At 42.2% G+C, this 20,465-nt stretch overlaps 1 protein-coding gene across 7 annotated transcripts in view; it reads right to left on the bottom strand.

The window, feature by feature from the left end:
• The window catches only part of LOC147241878 (partitioning defective 3 homolog), a 390,131-nt gene that overhangs the window by 161,419 nt on the left and 208,247 nt on the right, over nt 1-20,465 (bottom strand). For all 7 annotated transcript variants that reach the window (XM_086192266.1, XM_086192265.1, XM_086192260.1 and 4 more), the window contains 5 exons: nt 16,152-16,277; nt 13,511-13,738; nt 13,184-13,371; nt 8,103-8,242; nt 7,521-7,649 (listed from right to left, as the gene is read on the bottom strand). In XM_086192266.1, coding sequence (XP_086048392.1) covers nt 7,521-7,649; nt 8,103-8,242; nt 13,184-13,371; nt 13,511-13,738; nt 16,152-16,277 — 811 coding nt within the window. The remainder of the gene's footprint in view (nt 1-7,520; nt 7,650-8,102; nt 8,243-13,183; nt 13,372-13,510; nt 13,739-16,151; nt 16,278-20,465) is intronic.

Genomic DNA, 20,465 nt, shown 5'->3' with positions numbered 1-20,465 from the left:
CCCGCAGGCAGACGGGCTCTGAGATAAGAACGTATAAATGCAGAGATGCCTTCACTGTGCTTTATTACTGTTGAGACAGGTAGAACTCTTATCAGTCTGAATAAAGATGTTCGAGCTTTACAGCAACTAATCAGAGTTAAAAGGTTGAGGTTACTTGACGGTGGTGCTGAGAGATAACAAAACATTTTCCTTTTTTTTTATTCTGCCTGTAGTTTCCGTCACTTTTAGTTTCATAAATTGCATTTTCATAATTACTGTTAAAATACCTGACTACATAGTTAGAGAACATACCACTTTACTTAAACAGGAGCTCGACTACTGAAACCATTATAAACTAAATGAAAACCCGTCAAACCACAAGCAGCAGGCCAAGCACACAGAGAAGCCGATCCCGGACACAAACAACATCTCAAGTGAATCCTGAAATGCAACTTATTACAACAGTTTAATTCCTGTCATTGCACTAAAAAAGTTTGTTTTGGTTGTTGTGATGTCTGTTTGAATCAGGGGTCCCCAAACTTTTTTTCTGTGAGGGCCACATAACTTTCCCCTTCTCTGATGGGGGGCCGGGGTCAGTTTGTAACAGAAAAAGCGTGGCGATCATGGGGTTGCCTAAACGTCAAAATGTATTGTTTTCCAGAAAGCCTCACAACCAAATAACCCTCTCTGGGTTCGGGTCTAGGGGTTTTTTTTTCTGGGGGTTGCCAGATAGGGGCACGGACTGCAGAAGGGTGGAATAGAATGTCACGCTCTATGCGTGTATGAAATAGTTGATCCAGCGATCAAATTCGCACGAATAAAGTGACATGAAAATTCGCGTTGCGTTTGGTGTGAACACGAGGGCTGCAACTAACGTCTATTTTAATAGTCCACTAGTCACCGACTATCGAAACGATTCGTCAACTAATCGGATAATTATTAATTTTTTCTTAAATTTAGCATGAAGTTGATTTAATTATGTGGCAAATGATAATAAACAAGAAAGATGGGTACAATGAAAAATACATCTTTTATTGACCATTCATTAATTTAAAATACGTTTGTCAGGCACAGTCTGGCATAACGCTAGAGCTCTCTTTTATAGCGAAAACACGCTGATAAAATGTACAATGAGTGTCATAAAAACCGTATTGGCTTGAATGTTGCTTGAATCTCACCGAGGCGAGTCAGACTCCGTTTCGTTGAACTGCCCGACGGGCTTCTTTAAATGTTCCTGCATCACCGCCATGACACGCACGGTCTGCTTTGAAACCTTTCCAAGTAGTCTTTTTATTCGTATCCAGGCTAAAATGCCACGAAACTTTAGAAGTTTTGGTGCGCGTACCTGATGTTGACGCCGCGTTCCTGTATGTTACCGCTCAGAGACAGAGACGCTACTGCGCATGCGCGACTCTCGGCAGAGATTATAATCAAGTGAGATGCCTCACTCTGTTGGAAAAACGCGTCTGGCGACAATAGTCGACGATGGAATTCGTAGCTAGTTATCAATTTTATTATCAAACACACATATGGAAAAAAAATCAAAATGCATCTCTGGTATTGTTCTGTATCCGGCCCGCGAGCCGTAGTTTGGGTACCACTGGTTTAAATAATGGTATTTGAAATTGGTACTCTTGTGTCAGTGGAAGTATTGATTTGCAAACGTGGGGAAGGAATTGGCGTCAGCTTGCGCTCTAGCCATCAATGTGAACACGTGCTATGTTGCTGACAACAATCTAGCGGTTGAATTGGAATATTGACACAAACATAAGACAAATGCCCTTTTTTTCTTGAGGACTTGGCCTTTAAAGAGGTGAAACGTAGATATTCCCTCAATGGGTTCCTGAGATACTCATTTACATCCTGTCAAGTGATCCTGATATTACTGAGAGCAGAGTGCGTCAGAGACCCTTTTGTTCACGTTACTAGACCTCCGAAAACAAGGGAAAATGATTTAAGTTTTTTTTTTGTGTTATCATTTTTAGAAATAAATCCTATCAGTGGTGTCAAACTGAACTAAATCATTCTGTATCCCCATGTATGTCAACGTGTCTGAACAATCTCGTTGTGCTGCACGCATCACAAGCAAGCACAAGGCGGTAATGTGTAACTGTGGATGTTCACTTGGACCTCCGCACGCGATGCAGAACTGCTCTGAAAAGTCTTGTGTACATTACGTCACACCTTTTATCCTCATCCTGGGTCCCCGTACCAGAACCCGCTTGTATTCTTGTTGTCTCTTGTCGTTTAATTTACATGTTTCTGCTATTTGCTGGGGCGGACAACCCCATCTGAAATATTCTCTTTTCGGATGATGCATTTCACTCCATAATTACCATATAGTCTTTGTTCATGATACTTTAAATTAAAGGGAAAATGGAGGGGCACGCTAATTTGGATTTCTTCCGGGGCACACGATGGTCTGTTTCCATTGTGGCAAGACATAAAGGAACGCTAAATAGAAAATTACAAACCCCTCTAACAACCATAGATATCAGTTTTAATGACTGAATGTGTTTTTTTTCCAAGAATTTTCCAAGTCAGTAAGGACGACAATGTTGAAAACCGCATTGAGGTGTGAATGAAACCTAAAACTTATCTGTAGCTCACCAGATATTATTATGATTAGCCTCCAGGTACAGGGTACAGTGTTAAATTTGCCTTGCATCAATTCATTTCTCCCTCTACCGACTTGGTAAATGGATCTCTGCAGCAAGATGATCGATGCAGCTTCGTAAGTCTCTTCTTGTTTTGGAACTGTAATTGCTTTTATATGTAATGCAAACTAGAATTTTCAAGATACCAAGATGGTTCGTTGTTAATTATTAAAACAATATGCCTCCATTACAGTCCAGGGGTCAAAACCTATAAAGAGAGATTTTAAACCAGACCACCAGAGTTGGCACTTATGAAACGGGCCATTAGCCTGCTATAAATGTCAGTGCTACTGTCATGCTTTTGTCTACCACATCCCCAGCATTTTCACAAGCCATAAATTCTGCTGTCACATCCATCAGAGGCCGGAATTAATTGGGCAATTAAGATTATCATTGCTTGGCAGATATAGCAAGTAATGGATCAGTGACAAGTGTGATATGATCATAAAACAGGGATTTTAATGTACTGATGTACTGTTTAATTGCTCTTATGTGGTCCACAGTGTTAGAACAGAAGTTCACAGTTCCCAACAGTCTTAATGGAGATATAAAACACGCCTGTTCATGTAGGTCACGGAATGATGTAGGAGCAAGGATGAACAACCTTGTTATGGCACTTGAACACAAGTGAATAACCAAGCCCAAACTGTGAGTTTACCCTACCGAGGGCCTATATATTGTATGTGTTGTCAACATGTTGTACGCTCAGTCACTCATACTATAGTAGCACCGAGTTTAAAATGAATTAAAATGATTTGGCATTCGGGCTGCACGGTGGTGCAGTGGTCAGCACTGTGGCCTCACAGCAAGAAGGTTCCAGGTTCAAGTCCCGGCTCCATCACAGGATCTTTCTGTGTGAGTCTCCATGTTCTCCCTGTTCCTGTGTGGGTTCTCTCTGGTACTCCAGCTTCCTCCCACAGTCCAAAGACATCAAGAGGGGACGAGGCTGATTGATACTCTAAATTGACTGTAGGTGTGGCTGTTAGTGTGAATGGTTGTTCGTCTCTGTATGTTGGCCCTGCGATGGACTGGCGACCTGTCCAGGGTGAACCCCGCCTCTCGCCCGTTGACGCTGGGATAGGCTCCAGCCCCCCCGCGACCCTTAATGTGTAGGAACAAGCGGAAGATGACGATGGATGGATGGATTTGGCATTCGCAGAGACATGGCAAGCTGCACTGTATCTCTCCCATTTGAAATAAAATAGTTGATACTGATGTTATTGCTCTGCTTATGCCTTTTTTTTTTTGTTGATGTGTCTGACTTTCACAACTGTTAACAGGATGCAGACGGACATGTCTGTTGCTATTGCTTGTTGCACTGTGAAGCATGACAACTGACTCAGGCAAAAAAGTGGTAGAGACACAATCTCCACAAAGCTGGGCAATACAGATCAAGGGCACATGGCTCGCAGCTCGAATCACAATCAGTGCTGTACACCGACAGATGAATTACTGCAACAAATAAACATTTATTGGGCACACTTGCAAAAACCCCAGCGTATGAATGCTCCAATGCAATCAAATGTGCCAATTTGGGAATTTTTTGCAATTGCTTGTGATATTTTTTTTTTTTTTTTTTTGTGGTGTTGCTTTCCTGACCAACCTTGAAGTTAATTTCTTCTGGGCATAATAATGCTAAAAGTGTGAGACAAGAGATTTGGTCTTCATTATCATTCACAACCATCTTCAATTATGTTTTTTATTTCGTAAGTGTTTATCTTTCGTTTGCCACCACACAGTGCCGTAGGAATTACTCCTTAAATCCAGAGGTAAATTAGCATGATTGAGTGCTAATTTATTATTGGGGCAGCACGGTGGTGCAGTGGTCAGCACTGTGGCCTCACAGCAAGAAGGTTCCGGGTTCAAGTCCCGGCTCCAGCACAGGATCTTTCTGTGTGGAGTCTCCATGTTCTCCCTGTTCCTGTGTGGGTTCTCTCTGGTACTCCAGCTTCCTCCAACAGTCCAAAGACATCAAGAGGGGACAGGGTTCACCCTGGACAGGTCACCAGTCCATCACAGGACCAACACATAGAGACAGACAACCATTCACACTCACAGTCACACCTACAGTCAATTTAGAGTATCAATCAGCCTCGTCCTCTCTTGATGTCTTTGGACTGTGGGAGGAAGCTGGAGTACCAGAGAGAACCCACACAGGAACAGGGAGAACATGGAGACTCACACAGAAAGATCCTGTGATGGAGCCAGGACTCGAACCCAGAACCTTCTTGCTGTGAGGTGACAGTCCTGACCACTGCGCTGCCCAGCTAGAAGAAAATTCCATTAAAAAAAAAACAACCTTTCCCTATCAACAGAGATTTGCAGTGCCCAGAAGTAAGAGCTTTGGTGACATGCCAAAGTTGCCCATGTATGGCATTGCAGAGACACAACCTGCTTAACACGCCGGCACGCCCCATTTGTTCTTGGACTGTGATACAGCTTCCACCACTACATGCAGATACTTTAGCCTCTGGTACGCCGCAGCTGGCAGGATGAAGACATCTACAGGGCTACAAGCTACTCTGTACTTAGATAGATAGCTCGTGTATGTTGCTGGTGTCAACACAATGGATGATGAACATGGAAAACAGCCTTTGGAATCCAAGCCTCCCTAAAAGAAACCAAGAAGCTAAATGATGCAAAAAAAAAAAAAAAAAACAATCAAGGAGCAAGACCAGCGTAAATATTGGTGTGGCTTTTCCACATCGGAGACAGCTGTTGGCTGGGAGCTACAATACTGCCCCCTATATTACCTAAACGAGTAGTGGCTGTTTACAAATTCCACCTTTAAGTACCTGAAATCCCATCAATGGTTCACACTATATTTTAACATGCAGGATAACATTATGTCAGTTAATAAGTACTCACAAATATCTTGAAAGCTACCTTTAAAAATGTGTCATATAAACTGGAGGTCAGGGACTAGATTCTAAAGATACAAATAACAAAGAGCAAGGCCCTACTATTATAAAATGCTGTATACTTATAAAAGGTGACATACATGAAGGCAGGCTTAAGAGAGATGAGATGGTTAAGGTTAAAGCTGCACCACGTTTCCAGTAGAACGTATATCTGTGTTATCCATAAGGAAGAAAAAAGAAAATATTGAAGTAATAATACACTGTTTTGCCACTCAACCTGCTCATTGAGACATTTTTGAAAGCTATTAAGAGCGACTGCTTCTTCTTCTGAAAAGGATGTCAAAATACAGCCCCCCCCGCCCCCCCCCCCCAAAAAAAACCATAGTAATTAAAGATGTAAAGCAAACACACCGGGAGGATAAATGAATCCCTCTGGGTGTGGCCAGTACCCCCAGCACACAATAAAACCTCTAAACAGATAGCGACACAGAGATAGTTTGTTGCTGCTGTTAAACATGAGCCTGCAGTTCTCTGGTACGTCGCTCACGCTACGGTTGAAAACATCATCACGTTGTCATCGAGGGAATTCATTGATAAAGGATGACCATCCCAAATAGCACACACCACATTTGACCATCTAGTGTGTGAAACAGGGGGGGGGGGGGTGCAAACCATGCTTTTGAACATTTTTTTTTTCTTTTTTGGGATCCAGTAACTGTAACAAGCTGAACGTTGGTCCACTTAACTGATTTTATGGGCATTTAGAGATTGTTAAGATTTATGAAAACAATGTGACAGACAAAACAAAGGCTCATCGGCTGAGGAAAGTGAATTAATATGAACTGGCTGTCTTAAAAAAATGTGATGTAGACATTGGTGGGGGAGAAAAATAACAGTTATTAAATGTTTTGATCTGGTTTTATTTTTTTTCGTTAGGTTTTTTTTTTTTTAGGGGTAATTCCGTCATCCCCGGCTCCACTCATGAGTTGGCCGGTAAGGGACGCACAGTGTGATTTGTTTTTAGTCAGCACTCCCGATAATGGCATTGTTGAGCTGCCGTAAAGCTGCTGAGGAGAGACCAACATCCGTTTGTTGCACCCCATCGTTAGAATTTGAGCTTTCCTGGTAAAGATCATTTTGAGGTCACGAGACGAAGGTCACAAGTCTTATTTCGGTACGACAATTGATCAGTGCAGCTCTTTTGAAATCAGTTTCGTACTTGCTTGACTACATTTAAATCTAGGCCTTGTGGAAAAGGATCAAATAAGATCAGATTTTTAATTCCCTGAAATTGTAAATAAAAATAAAGCTGTAGGCCAATTAAAATGTAAAACTGGAAAGCAGCACATTAGCACAGTAAAATGTGTCTCATAAGGCTGTTACTCTACAGGTTGAACAGCTATGGCAGGAGTTAACAGCACGGGTGCCAGGCTGAGAATTGTGGGTAGAAGTGAGGTTGGCATCAAGGGCCTCTCGTCTGCCAAGGTACTGTGATGCCCGAGCCTGCTGTCAGAGTTGCTAAGCACAGACTGGATGAGGGCAGTAGCCTCACCATCTGTTGTGTGACAGCCAAAGTCACCCTGTATTTAGGGTGTATGTATGACTCTGTGTGTGTTTGCGTGTGTGTGCGTGTGTGTGTTCGGGAGGGTGTGGTGGTGCTGGCAGTTCTAAATTTAGTATTGTATTCAGCTCCATAGATAAAATATGAATTGTCAACCTGCAGATGTTGCAACTTTCAGGTGAAACCGAAAGAGGTGGCAGATGTACTTACTAAATTCAAATGCACTCTGTGGACATTTATATCACAAAGACGCTCAGGAATGCTATCAAAAAAAATAATGATACAGAGATAATAATCGGAAAACTGAAGGAGTTCCTACATCAAAGGAGAAGTTAAAAGTGACAAATGCCTCCTCCACCTGCACCTCATGTTATGTGTTTAGTGACCTTTCCATATTCCTTGATTGAAATCAGTGCATCATGTGATCTTGTCCTGGATCAGTGGTACATGCTCAGTACTAACCACTTCTCGGGGCAGCATGGAGTCCTCTTGGCGACTCACCAACAGGTTCACAGTCCCACCCATAGGTGTAGCTCGGAGCAGAGCCACCACCTCTTCCTGAGTCTTACCATTCAGGTCCACGCCGTTGACCTGCACCACAGACACAAACAAGGGCATAAACACTGGGAAATGTAAACACAGTTATACACACACATACTCAGGGCAAAATTCAAATAGAGAAGCCTTCCTATTTGAGTGAGGGAGAGTCTATGGACTCTTCATACCCTTTAAGCAGACTGCTCTCTGAGCCAGACTGGAATTAAGTCCAATTGGGTTATTCCACCCAAAATTGAGGGTTAGCTGATTTTCAAGTCAGACTGACTTCAGAATTATCAAAATATGAATTCCCTTGGACCATTTCTCCTTCACAATTTAAAGCTCGAGCTAAATGATCTCAGCCGGAGGGAATTTCACTCATTGAGAGTATTAGGAGAGTAAACTTTGGGAAAGAGTCGTATCAGCAAAACAGTAATTAGTCTCCGCACTGTTCGAAGCATACTGAACATTATATTATAGCTGGATATGTTAATCATGGTGTCCCACCTCCAGAAGCCGGTCCCCAGCTTTAAGTCGGCCATCTTGGATGGCGGCCCCTCGAGGGAGGATGTTTTTGAGATAAATGGGAGCACTGCCGCCAACAGGAACATCTCTGGAGGTGATGCTGAACCCAAGACCTTCTGGACCTATAAAAGAATACACGTAAATCCTTCGAGATACAACACTAAAGTGACTGAGGCTGATTTGGGTTATGCTTTCCTCAGTTCTCCAAAAAAAAAAAAAAAAAAAAGTTTCTTTTGCAACATCAACTTCAGAAGGGCACTCAAGGACACTTCATTAGGTAACCCTGCCAACAGGGATGCTTGAACCTGCAGAGTACAAATCACAGACAGCCAGTTCCGTCCACTCTGCAACCATGGAAATATAAGTATGAGATGAGGGATTTACAGCCTTGATTCAGAAGATGAGGAAGTGATGTTTATGTGTTCATCCATTTCAAGTCACATCAGTACATTGTACTTTATAACAACGATGACGATATGTTGGCTTTTTTTGGTTACCATACAGCTGCATTGTAGAAGAAATATCTTTTTTACAACTAAAAGTTATAAAAACCTAAAATGGTCTCACTTTGATTATAAAAGCAGACTCGCATCCATTTTAGAAAGATCCTTTTCATCACATACCACTGAGTAACCACTGCGCAAGGATCAAATTATGGTTTTCAACCATATTCCAAACCTCCTGCAGTTAATAAAAAAAAAAAAAAACTTACTTCCAACAGAACTTTTTTTTTTTTTTAATCTTTTTGCCATCAGGGTGTGTCCAACTCACATATTTTGGAAGGCTAAAATGAAACATGTCCCGTACTCTAAATATAGTTTCTGTTCAATGAACCAAAATTGAGTGTTTATGGTAAGTGCACATGGCCGATGCTTGCTAGACTTGGTCAAATTAAAGACCAGTTAGGGACCAGAATAAGCCCAGTGAAGTGAATGATTATGAATTGCAAAAAAAAAAAAAAAAAAAGCTATTCAATAGCTTTGTTAAATGAAGTGAACCATTTCTGCATTTGCAGAAATCATAACCTTGCACATGTAAAATATGCCAGATGTTTTTGACCAGAAGGAAGACCCTTCAGATTTTTTTAGAGGGGGCTGAAGAGCAGGTCATGAGTAATCATGCCTCATTCAGATGAATCTAAATAGTTTACAGTTCATACAATACATAGAACATATTTCTTTCCCCAAGTTTTCCTTTCCCGTCATGATTGCAGGGAGTGAAAGCTCAATCCAGCATCTAAATCTGACAAAAAAAAAACTTCAGTTAAAAGTTATGCGTGTTTTTCTCTTCGGGTTTAAGTTTGACCTTTAGAGTACAAAAAGAATATTAATTGCTGGTCTAGAGGAAAATTGTAAAATATAATAAGCAATAAATCAATAAGAGGATATCAGGCCTGAACGTTTCTGCTGACCAGCCCTCAATTTGTCAGAAAAAAAAGCAAGAAACGGTTTTAAATGTCAGCTGTATTCATACGGGGGCTATGTTTGTCGGGTTAGCTCTTGACAGAGTACTTAAAAATTCAGTATCACTCAAAAGGTGCACGAGCTGATGAGTCATTAAAAAAGCAGTGTTTAGATAGCGAGTCTCCATCATGAATCTAGCCATCGGCATATCTAGCTGTCAAGTGAGAAAGTTACACTTTGTGGTTTCAGTGGAGGCTTCTCTGATGGTAACAACAGCGATTAGTATTCATGCCAAAGTAGCTGCTCATTTCACAGAGCTGTCAGCACCTCTGATGGTTCATCATGACCTACTTTTCCCAGCATGTCTCTGTAGCAGTCTGTCGAACTGTCAGTCGTTTCACTGACGGTGATTGTGTTGATGAACAAGAAACACGGAGGGAGACATGCGGAAGGCAGCTTTCTTAAAGCTTCTGAGCAAAAAAACAAACTTGCAGAAAGGTGATAAAGAAGTTGCTTGTAAAGTCAAAAAGTTAAACTGAGTTGAGGATAACGGCGCGCGAGGATCTCTCTATCAATGCAGCATGATAATGAGGCAGACAGAAATAGCTGCCGCCATTTATTCTGGAAGCTGAATATAGCAGTGGAGTTGGTCTTCATGAATGCCACTTAGAAATACAACGGCAATCTGGCAACCCTCTCTGCTTGTAGTTCTTGGGCCCTATTTAAGCACAAGCTGGTGCTGGCTGGCGTGACGCTTCATTGCTTGTTTCATGCCTGCACATATTGGGTTAACACCCTCAGCACCCTTGCTCTTTAACTGGAACATGAACTCACGCTCCACCTGGGCCGACAGGTGCTTAAATATGTTAATGAGGCGTGGTCTGGCGTAAACACGGCACACTGCTAATTTGGATGACCAGGAAATGTTTCCACCGGGGACCAAGAGGAGGCTGGTTTTTGGTCAGTGGCATTATGTGTGAAGTGCTATTTAAAGAACCCATCAATCAGAGGAGCATATGCAATACAGTTCAAGGAATGCCCGACAAATTGGGAACACTGGCTACAACCTCCTCCCAGGCCAGGTTCACCTCTGATGTCTTCAGTGGATGCCTGCTGCAGGATATAAACATAAGACATGCTCGCGCGTGTTCATCTGGTGCACAAGGAGGTCCGTTTCACCAGATGATGCACTGCTGAAATAGAAGCATGCCAAGTCTTGAAGCAACCTGGACTTTAAAAAGTATGACATGAGGTACTCTGACTGGTTTGAGCGATGTCAAGTGTGGGAGGCAGTCTGAGTTGGTGGAGGTGTGTCGGGAGGAGGAGCCACACCTGTTTAACCCCATGTTTTCTCATTTCACACTTGCTTCAAAGTGCGAGAGTGGAACCTCTGCCACGATGAAGGGAGTCCAAAAATGCGCCATGCCAAATTGATCGGGAGGGACAGGCTGCTCAACCCTCTGTTTACCTTTGAAACAAAAGTCTATCAAAATGCAGGCCAAAGCATGAGGGCTGGTGGCAGGCTGACACTACATGAATTATGAGAATAAAACAAACCAAGAATACTTTAACTAAAAATATTCAATTTCAATCCCTTGTGCCTCGATTACGCTAAACAATGGTCCCTTTCTGATGGCTGGGCTAAAAGCACCGGCTCACTAAAAACAACTGGACCTCCCATCACTTTTGTGTTTCATCTCACCTTTTCAGAATATTAAACTTTGCCCTCATTCCTGCACCAAATACACGACTGGACCTATATAGAGAGATTGCAGAGTAAATTCCTTTACTAATCCTTCAACATATTCGACCGTAAATGTTCTGAAATGTTTGACGATCTGTGTGACCTCCCTATCCTGGCTCATATATGCTACTGTCTGCTCTCAGGAGTGACCCCCAACCCACACTGTCCCCGTTCCCTCTCCCCTGGCCTACGCACAGCCAAATGAGCAAAATCAAACTCCCGCCTATTGTAAGATCCCATCGTTAATGATCTCCAATACAGCAATTAAAAGAATGCATCTCTAACGGGCCCGCCGTAATCAACCGCTGATGTCTTTATTTTGGGTAATAGAAGACAGGGATGAAAGTAATTGTATCCCTTCCTGGATTAGTTGGAATCCTGGCTCCAATAAGCCAATCAAAGAGCAAACATGAGGAGAAGATGAGGCACATTAGAACAACTTGATATGATAGCATATATCCTTTGGACTGCAGTATTTGATTCAAGCATGCTAGTGAGTTGACATGATCTTCATTTACTACTCAGAACTTGGAGCCCCTTAGGCCGAATCTCAACAATTACAAGCCAGTAATGAAATTGATGCTGCCTGTCTAAAAGGACATAAACACTAAAGACAGCCACTGTCAGGGGGCACATTTTTGTACACAGGGGCTGCCCAAAATGGTGCTCTTTGGCCAAAATTGGCCCAGCAGATGTGATAATAATAAGACTTAAGCTTTTAAAACCCCTTTTCACCTCAGGAGGTCTATGCCACTTTTTTTTTTTTTTTTAAAGATCCTAGTTCATATATTAGTGTTAGGGTTCAAAGTACTTTTTAAATGTAAGGAAATCAGTTATTCTGCTGCAAAATAGAGGTATAACAAACAACAAGGGATCCATGCTGTCAGTTACGACAGTGAAGACCACTGAGGTGCTGTGAATCTCTGTATTTGGGGTGTTTTGTTTTTTTTTCTTCTGCTGCACCGCTTTGGAATGGGAGGAACAGGAAATCAGGCTGGTTCTGAACTGGAAGTGCTAAAGTTATGAAAGCATTTCTTATGTTACAGTACTTTTTTTTCCCCCAAAGAACCTACACTTGAAAGATGGGCCTATAATATATTGATCCTAGTACGACCTAGCATTTTAAACAACACCCCACTAGAATGTTTCACTTTTGGCCCTCCAAAGGAAGAAGTCTATGCACCCCTTCCCTAACCTCTTTCACATTTTTAGTGCTCAGAGAGGTTATCGGTTCAGCACAGTCAGAAGTAGTTCAGCTTTATTTATACGAGAACATGGTATGAGACTTATGTTAAATGAGACCAGGATGCAATGTAGCGAGTGAAAATAAATGAAACTCCCGGTAACTGGCTGTAGCTGGAACCTCACCAAGTCCTTGCTTCGGTTTCACCAAAATGGGAGGCTTTGTGCAGAATGAAGAGATGAACTTCATCACATTATAAAGAAGTGACAAGAACTCACAATACGGCACGTTACAGGAATTTCCGATTTGAGACTTTCAGCAGACACATTAGAGCTCTTGGTGACCAAATTTCGCCAGAACATGATGCATTTATTCTGCACAACTGTAAAGTCACCTCAGCACTGGTTCATTCCAAATGCCACCCACAAGGCGATGTTGATGTACTGTAGTTTCAATACATCACCTCTGTTTTGGAGGTTGAATATTTGTTTTGACTTTGTTGGTAAAAAAAAAAAAAAAAAAAAAAAAAAAAATCCTTGGATATTCTGACATCCCTTTGTCTATTATTAACTTAAAAATAAAATTACACAATTGAGTAGGCAAACAGAGCTCTTTAAATTCAATCCTAAACCGAAAAGGAAAAATCACGGCAGCTTCTGAATGAGGGGACAGACTGAGACACTTCTGACTGTGAACGTTATAAAGATGGATTCATCGAACTGTTGCTTGTTACCTTTCTTCAGCTGGATGTTGAATCGGCGGCCCTTGTTTTTTGTGTAGAAACTGGTGGATGGCTTTGTGCTAATCCTGCGCTGCAGTGAAGGGGAGGAGGCTGATGAGGTGCTAGAGATCAAGGTTTGGGGGGATGTGGCATTCCGTCGTCTTGGCTCTGGGGTGCTTCCTGCAAGTGGGCCCTGGTGCCTGCAAGAGGGGGATGAGAATCAAGGTTTAATTTCTTTGCGCTCTAATCAAAAGCTCTGTTGTAACGTGAAAGATACTGTCACTGCAAAAAAAAAAAAAAAAAAAAAATCTCATCAACGGAAGAAAATATTGAACTCACTTGGGGTCTAGGCCTTGATGTGGTCCAGGCCTGCTCGCTAGCATTCCCACCAGACTAGACCTGTGTCCTGGCAGCTGAGAGTCTTGGCTAAAGCGTACCCTGTTGGACTGAGGCGGACTGAGATCCCTGTGGGCCGACAGCAGCTCATACTGCCTCTTCATGGTGGCAGGGACCACGTGAAAGAGGATGACAGGAGAGCACATCGCCTGCTTGAAAATGTTCTGGGCTCTGGAGTTTGTACAGTTGAGAAAGTATGAGAGAGGGAAGTTCACATAGACAGAAATGAATTAGCTTTGACACGATAAGAGATACAAGTGCAATATGTAATATCATAGCTTGACAGATAACAAAGGATAAGGAAGGCTAAGAAGCACTGTATGTTGAAAAGAGATAGGGGGAGTTTAGGTTAGCATGGTAATTGCAGGGCTACACATGGCACGAGTAGACATAAATTGCATTATCTATAATTACCAGCATCAGGACAGGGGAAAGATAAGCATGGGGAGTGGTGAGCCAAAGATGAAACACAATTTATTGTTTTTTTTTCCTATAACATGCTGGTGAAACATATTGTACGTGGAGTATCGAAGACTCCACAGAATCATAGTCTGTGTGTGGTCAGAGATGAATAGGGATGAGTTGATTCCACAGTCCAAACAGAGACGCCAGCCAAGACAAGAGCTCGACATCATTTGAAGACACAAAAATTATTTAGTCTGGTTTGCCGGTGAAACTTAGCATATAGATAGGCTGGCCCAGAGCGAGCCACAATGCAGAATGAATAGAAAGGGTGGATGTCTGGATTCCAACAATCACACCCCCTGCTGCCAGACCCCTATTACCATGCCAGTAATACTGTGCTCCTGTTCTATCCAAATGACACTGCTAAGCTGCTTCTTCCACAGCAGACACCACTTGATTTGAGCAGAGTCACAAAGGCAAAGCATGCACGCTGTACCGTACCACTTCTGGGGGATGTGCCGTCTCTCATTTTCATTCTTATGGTAATTTACAAATATCACTCAAACCGTTACAGTCGGGGTTGATGACTGAGTGTGTATGTGTTTGTGTGAGAATGACGGCACATACACATATACAGTACCATCATTTCAGTAATCAGCCTCAACGCGGGCCTGATTGAATAATAAATTACCCCATCAATGCATAATTATATTGTGAGAATAAGCGCCACAAAATATTTACCCATGCCAAACAATTCGAGGATATTACACTATCACTTTAAATTGCCACTTTATGCGATCACAATCAGACGAGGTGGGGGGCCTACTTCATCTCATTTTCATGAATTACAAACTTCATATGCAATCGGATCCCGGTTGTGTGTTTGGAAAATATGGGTAAGTGCGGAAAGCTACAAAACATCAATCTCTCGTGGATTTGGTTTCTAAGCTCCTTTCACAGTAGAAAAGGCTCGGAAGGAAACTTGGATGTTTACCAATGACAGCATTGTTTGGGAAACAAAAGGTTAAAAAAAAAGGAAGAAAAAAAAAAAGAGCCTCAAATTGTGTGACTTTGCACACATTAATAGAATTATTTGGTAATGTAGCCGTGATAGTTTTACAAGATGGTGGACTACTTTTTTCTTATCATGGCATGCAAACTATTTTTAAATTGGTGGAGCTGCCGAAGAAACAAAAAGCCAATTCTGATTTAATGCAGATGGGTTCCAAAACTCGATCTGTCTTGGTTTCTGTCCGTCATTCAGCAGGGTGGCTCTTAGTCCAGTGGAATCCAAGCTATTTCTCTCTGTAGGGAAGAGGATGATAACGGCAAGAGCCAAGCGGACCACCTCCAGTCTGCAGCCTGGAGGAGAAGCAATCTGTTTTTCTGCCTGGCACATACACATGGAGGCACATGAGAGTAGATAAGACTTTCTAGCTCAGTGTCATTGGACTGTATGTGTGTGTCTTAATATGCAAGTATGCAGTATCGCGTGACCATTTGGGCTAAAGCATACCTGCACGACTACATCTAGATAAATGGGGGTGAAACTAGACTAGACTAGATTTATATAAATGAGGATAAAACTTCCAGGCTAATATATTTATTCCACTTTTGGAAATGAAGAGCAGCATGTAGAAGTGAACTGAGAAGAGAGTCTACAGTTTCTGGTCTGCAGGTCACTGAAACCTAAAACAGGAAGGGCAGCAAGTCAGTCTTTTTTGTTTTGGGTTTATTTTTTTGGGAGGTTTTTGTGCAGCTGTGGGGGTGTCCCTGCAGTTTGGGTGAAACACTTTTCACAGACACTGTACTTTATGCTGGGCAGCACGGTGGTGCAGCGGTAAACACTGACGCCTCACAGCAAGAAGGTTAATAGGAAGGAATACTCTAAATCAGCTGTCTCTCTCTCTCTCTCTCTCTCTCTCTCTCTCTCTCTCTCTCTCTCTCCCCCTCTCCCTCTCTCTCTCTGCACTACATGATAATAGAATTGTGAACGCATTTCTACACCCAAATTAGCAAATCTAAGTGGAAAGGTTGTTTGAAATGAGACACAGTGTCGGTACAGCTTACTTAATTTAAAAAAAAAGCCACTATAAACACTTTTATGTAAAAAAAGAAGAGAGTAATGCACCAAAGGAGGAGGTAGGATAACAGCAGTGAAAGTCAAGCGAGTGCTTACTGTTCAAATCGCAGGTGGCGGATGTCCCCTTGATTTATTCTGACAATACAGTCATTTTCCTGGAAGAGATGCTCCTGCTCTGCTTTGCCTCCCCTCTCCAAACGCTTGACTAGCAATCCCTGAGTCCTGGAAATGATTGCAGAACACATATCAATATACTGAACAGCCGGCAACAAGTTGCTCATTCCCCAGCATGTTTGAAGTTTAAAAGTAACGAAAGTCCAGAGGTCAGGAAAAGATTGCACAGAGGAGGAAAACAAAGTCGAGATTAAAGATTAGCATCTATAACAAGAATAAAGTAAACACTTGAGTACAATATTTTGTTTTTCACAGCCCAGAGAATAAAATATTGCTTCCCGGATGAGGCCGAAACCTTATGGTAGACTCAGTGTTTAGCGCCTGCCGTTTTACTCTCTTTGTGTACTAAACAAAAAAAGAAATCAAGAAATGCAACCATTTTGAATGTGTTTAAGTCATACAGGTTCACAAAATTATTCTGTACAAACAGTACAGAGTATTTCTTTCAAATTTTCCCCAAAAATGTTTTTTATTTTTCAAATCACAGTTAGGGGGGTTAACATATTTGCCAAGGTAATCCATTGCTCACACAAGTGCATAAAATCAGAATGGTGAATAATAAACATGTTGTAACACGCCACAATACCACAGATACAAATGTCATCTGGGTTAAGCTTTCATGTCAATTCAGGGAATTGGTGCAGTCGTAAATAAGAAGTCGGCGCCAGCACTGTGGCACCGTAGCCAATTAACCGCACGTCACAACACTGGTTCAGAATAAGGACGTTTTAGAGGACTAGGACAACTGTCCACGAGCCTCAGTCAATCATCTCATTAATTATATACAAACGAAATGAAACCTTTTATGAACTGCTAATTGTGGTTATGCACACCACTGAAAGGGAAAAAAAAATATGTCTGCATTTTGCTGCACATTGTTGATCTAATGTACCTATGGTTGAAATATTCTAACCTATATATATCATATTAAGTGTTTTGTTGAGTGTATTTTGTCACCAAAAGTTAACTTTCGAAAGTGTAAGCTTCGATAAAGACCAATATCTTACTGAGGCCTGGGGAAGCAGCACAGCATTGCTAACAATATTTTAAGACTCTGTACATCCCTCCGTCCCCCCACTCTGTCTGCCTTTTCACGGGCAGGTCTGAGAGAATGATCGGCTGGGTTTTCTGAGGTAATCCAAACCAGCAGCTAAGAGATCATCGCATGGCTTCAGAGGAAACGTAGCATTTGCCTTCACTGGGGCTTAAGACGAGAGCCGGCAAAGCTACAATGAATACCTAAGCAGTTCCATGCCAGTGCCATTTCAGCAATCCCTTCAAAGAGCAACCTTTACCTTTATATACCCCCCTCATTCCCTCCTCTAAATAAATACATCAGAGTTTCTGGGGGCTTTAGCGAGGCCCCGAGGATAACCACATGCAAAGAGATCTGATGTGCGCTCACATAGCAGAACTACAAACTCCTGCTGTCTCTAAGGCGCCAGATGCCTGAGGTAGCAGGTAGAGTGCAAACGTTTTGTGTCCTTGTATAAACTGTCAAAAAGTTTCCAGGTTTACAGTTTTAAAAAAATGAATTCTGATCGAATATATCTGTAACAGAACTATCAACCAAAAAAAAAAAAAAAAGATGGACGTGGAAGGTATTAATGAATTATGCAGCAATCAACAGTGGTGAAAGCATAAATTGTGTGCTTCTGATCATTCTCAGTTACTTCCCCTCATTTCAGTGGACACAAACAACTTCACATGTAAATTATGACCCTGTTTACCGCAGACATCAAGGGCATATTTGCAAAGCTCTTTAGCATTTCAGCCAAATAGAGCCACTCTGAGAACATTGCTCTAATTGGCTTCATCATGTGGACATCCACGCTCACCCAGCAGACTCATCTCAGCGCCTCCATGGGGGTTAATGGTTCAGGATTAAGTCCAAATAAAAGATGAGAAAAGGCCCTTGGCTCATCCTTTGTGTTTGAGCTCGTGTTGCCAGGTCATCTTAAGTGTGTTGAACAAAGACTAATTGCAGCCAGCGTGGCAGAAGACATGATTGTCTTTAGTCTCCATAAGTGTTAGCAGCTTGAAAACAAAGTATCGTGCATGAGGATTACAGCATGGACAAACCCTAATAACTTGAAGCTGACCATAAACAGTAGATAGAGGGGGTTTGGTTGATCCCTGATCAGTATTCTGAGCAGCAGCAAAGGGGATTCAAGATGAAATGGCATCTTTGAGATTTGAAAAAGATGATGATGTTGAAAAGTCACTATCATTGTGATGACTTTACTGTTGTGCCATACTTTCAATTCTTTCCCATTTCGCTGATGTTTTTCTTAAGATATTCATCAGTTACTTGGAGAAAGCAGTGGAGATAATGCACAATCTAAATGGGATGATCACAGCCTGAAAGTCAGAAAATTCATCTGGTGTCGTGTAAACACAAGGAGTTTGCTGTTTGAAGATTCTCTGCAGACTGTGGAGATGAAAAACTGCAGCTCCTATTTTCCCAAGAAAAAGAGAATCAGCATACTGTGGCCTCCCCCATCTTGTGGCTTGGAAACAGTGCTGAGAAATGCTTTGGTGGAGGCCACCTGCTCTCATCTTCTGCCTTTAATCAAACAATAATCCAATCAGGATCTATTTATGCACAGCAATTATGTCCGCAGTTTGTTTACAATTGAAACTGGTCATTGAATGAGAAGTTCATTAAGCAAAGAATCCATCTGTGAGGGCTGTGTGTGTTTTTGTGTGTGTGTTTTTGTGTGTGTGTGTGTGTGTGTGTGTGTGTGCGTGCGTGCGTGCGTGCGTGTGCGTGCACGCGCGAGCGCAGACAATCATTATATTAATTTGTGTATGCAGCACTCAGGGTAGATAAGTGCTGCATCACCATCACCACCACCACCCTTAATATGTGTGGGAAGTGTATCAGGTAACTCCCTGCTTTTGCAACTGCATTGACAGCAAGGTCCTTACCTGTATTTGTGCGCGTGTGTGTGTGTGTGTGAGTGTGTAAGAGAGAGATATGGCCTGCTGGAGTGACAGTCTAGAAGCTCGTTTCTGTGTCTTTCTTGCCCGCCTGCTTGACTCTAACCCCATGTCAATGATGTAGGGAAGAAGAATGGCTGGCTGCCCTGGCTGGAAAGTCTAGATTTCCTTGTTTGCAGTCTGGTTTTGCTGCCTGTCTGACCCCTATGGCCCTGGTCTAGACATTAATGACAGTCAGTTGAGCCTAATGCCTCCAGTCTTAGCTCACAGGACACAGGAAAGAGCTGGGTCAGGCCATTAGCATCATCACACCGACCAGAAGTTGAGACTTATTATGCCTGAAGTTAATTGAAGGCTCTGATGGCTATTAGTGCCAGCATTAGCTGATGGAGAGAAATAGCCTGCATCTTGCAGCATCATGGCTTTATGTTGCAAGATGCAAGATGGCGGCGCGGAAATACAGGGAAGGTAAAGATAAAAACAAGTCTACCAAATGATTGAGCTTTACGTTGCTTGTGGTACACCCTGACCCTGAAAATAAAAAACTAAAAAAATACGTCCAAGCAAATCACATCACGTTTTATATCTGTTTAGCTGAAATGAAAGTAAAATTTATAGTAAAATCTAAAGCTTGCATTAAGTAAAGACGGAAGACAAGACAGACGACGGAGCAAGTTGTAAGAAGTATATACAATTTAAACCTCTCCTTTTTTGCCACAGACGTGAAACACGGATAAATGTCTTGATTAAGGTCAGGGGGAGTTGGTTGACCACCTTCTGATGACAACAAAAGGAGTTATAAAAATGTATTTCATTGCTGAAGTGCTCTGAGGCACCTTTGCTGCTACTTGGAATTAACTGCAGCTCATTCATGTTGGACTGCTACACCTCCTCCTAGGACGGCTTCACCTTTAACTTTAGTGGCTGCTCCCTGCTTCTGTGTATCAACACAAGGCATGCTCGTGCATTTTCACCTGGTGCACGAGGAAGTCAGTTTTACCAGAGGAGAAGCGTTTCCATCTCCTGAGATGAAATAGGAGCATTCCAAGTCCTGGCACAACCTGAGTTTTAAAGAGAGTGACACGAAGGGGCTCTGAGCAGTTTGAGCCCAAAAAACACCTATGAATAATCAAGGATTTGATGGCTGCCACTTTATGACACGCACTGTTAATTGCACTCTGATTATGCCCCTCTAAATACCTAAATGAAGCTAAACACACCCTGGATGCACGGCACGCACGTAGCGCCATCCGCCAGCCACCTGGCACCACGGATCGCTAAAACAATGTCCCT

This window comes from Aulostomus chinensis, chromosome 21 (assembly GCF_037954235.1).
Source record: "Aulostomus chinensis isolate RoL2024-O1b breed Wild chromosome 21, RoL_Achi_v1.0, whole genome shotgun sequence".
NCBI lineage: Eukaryota > Metazoa > Chordata > Actinopteri > Syngnathiformes > Aulostomidae > Aulostomus > Aulostomus chinensis.
This window is presented reverse-complemented; position numbering and strand designations above follow the sequence as displayed.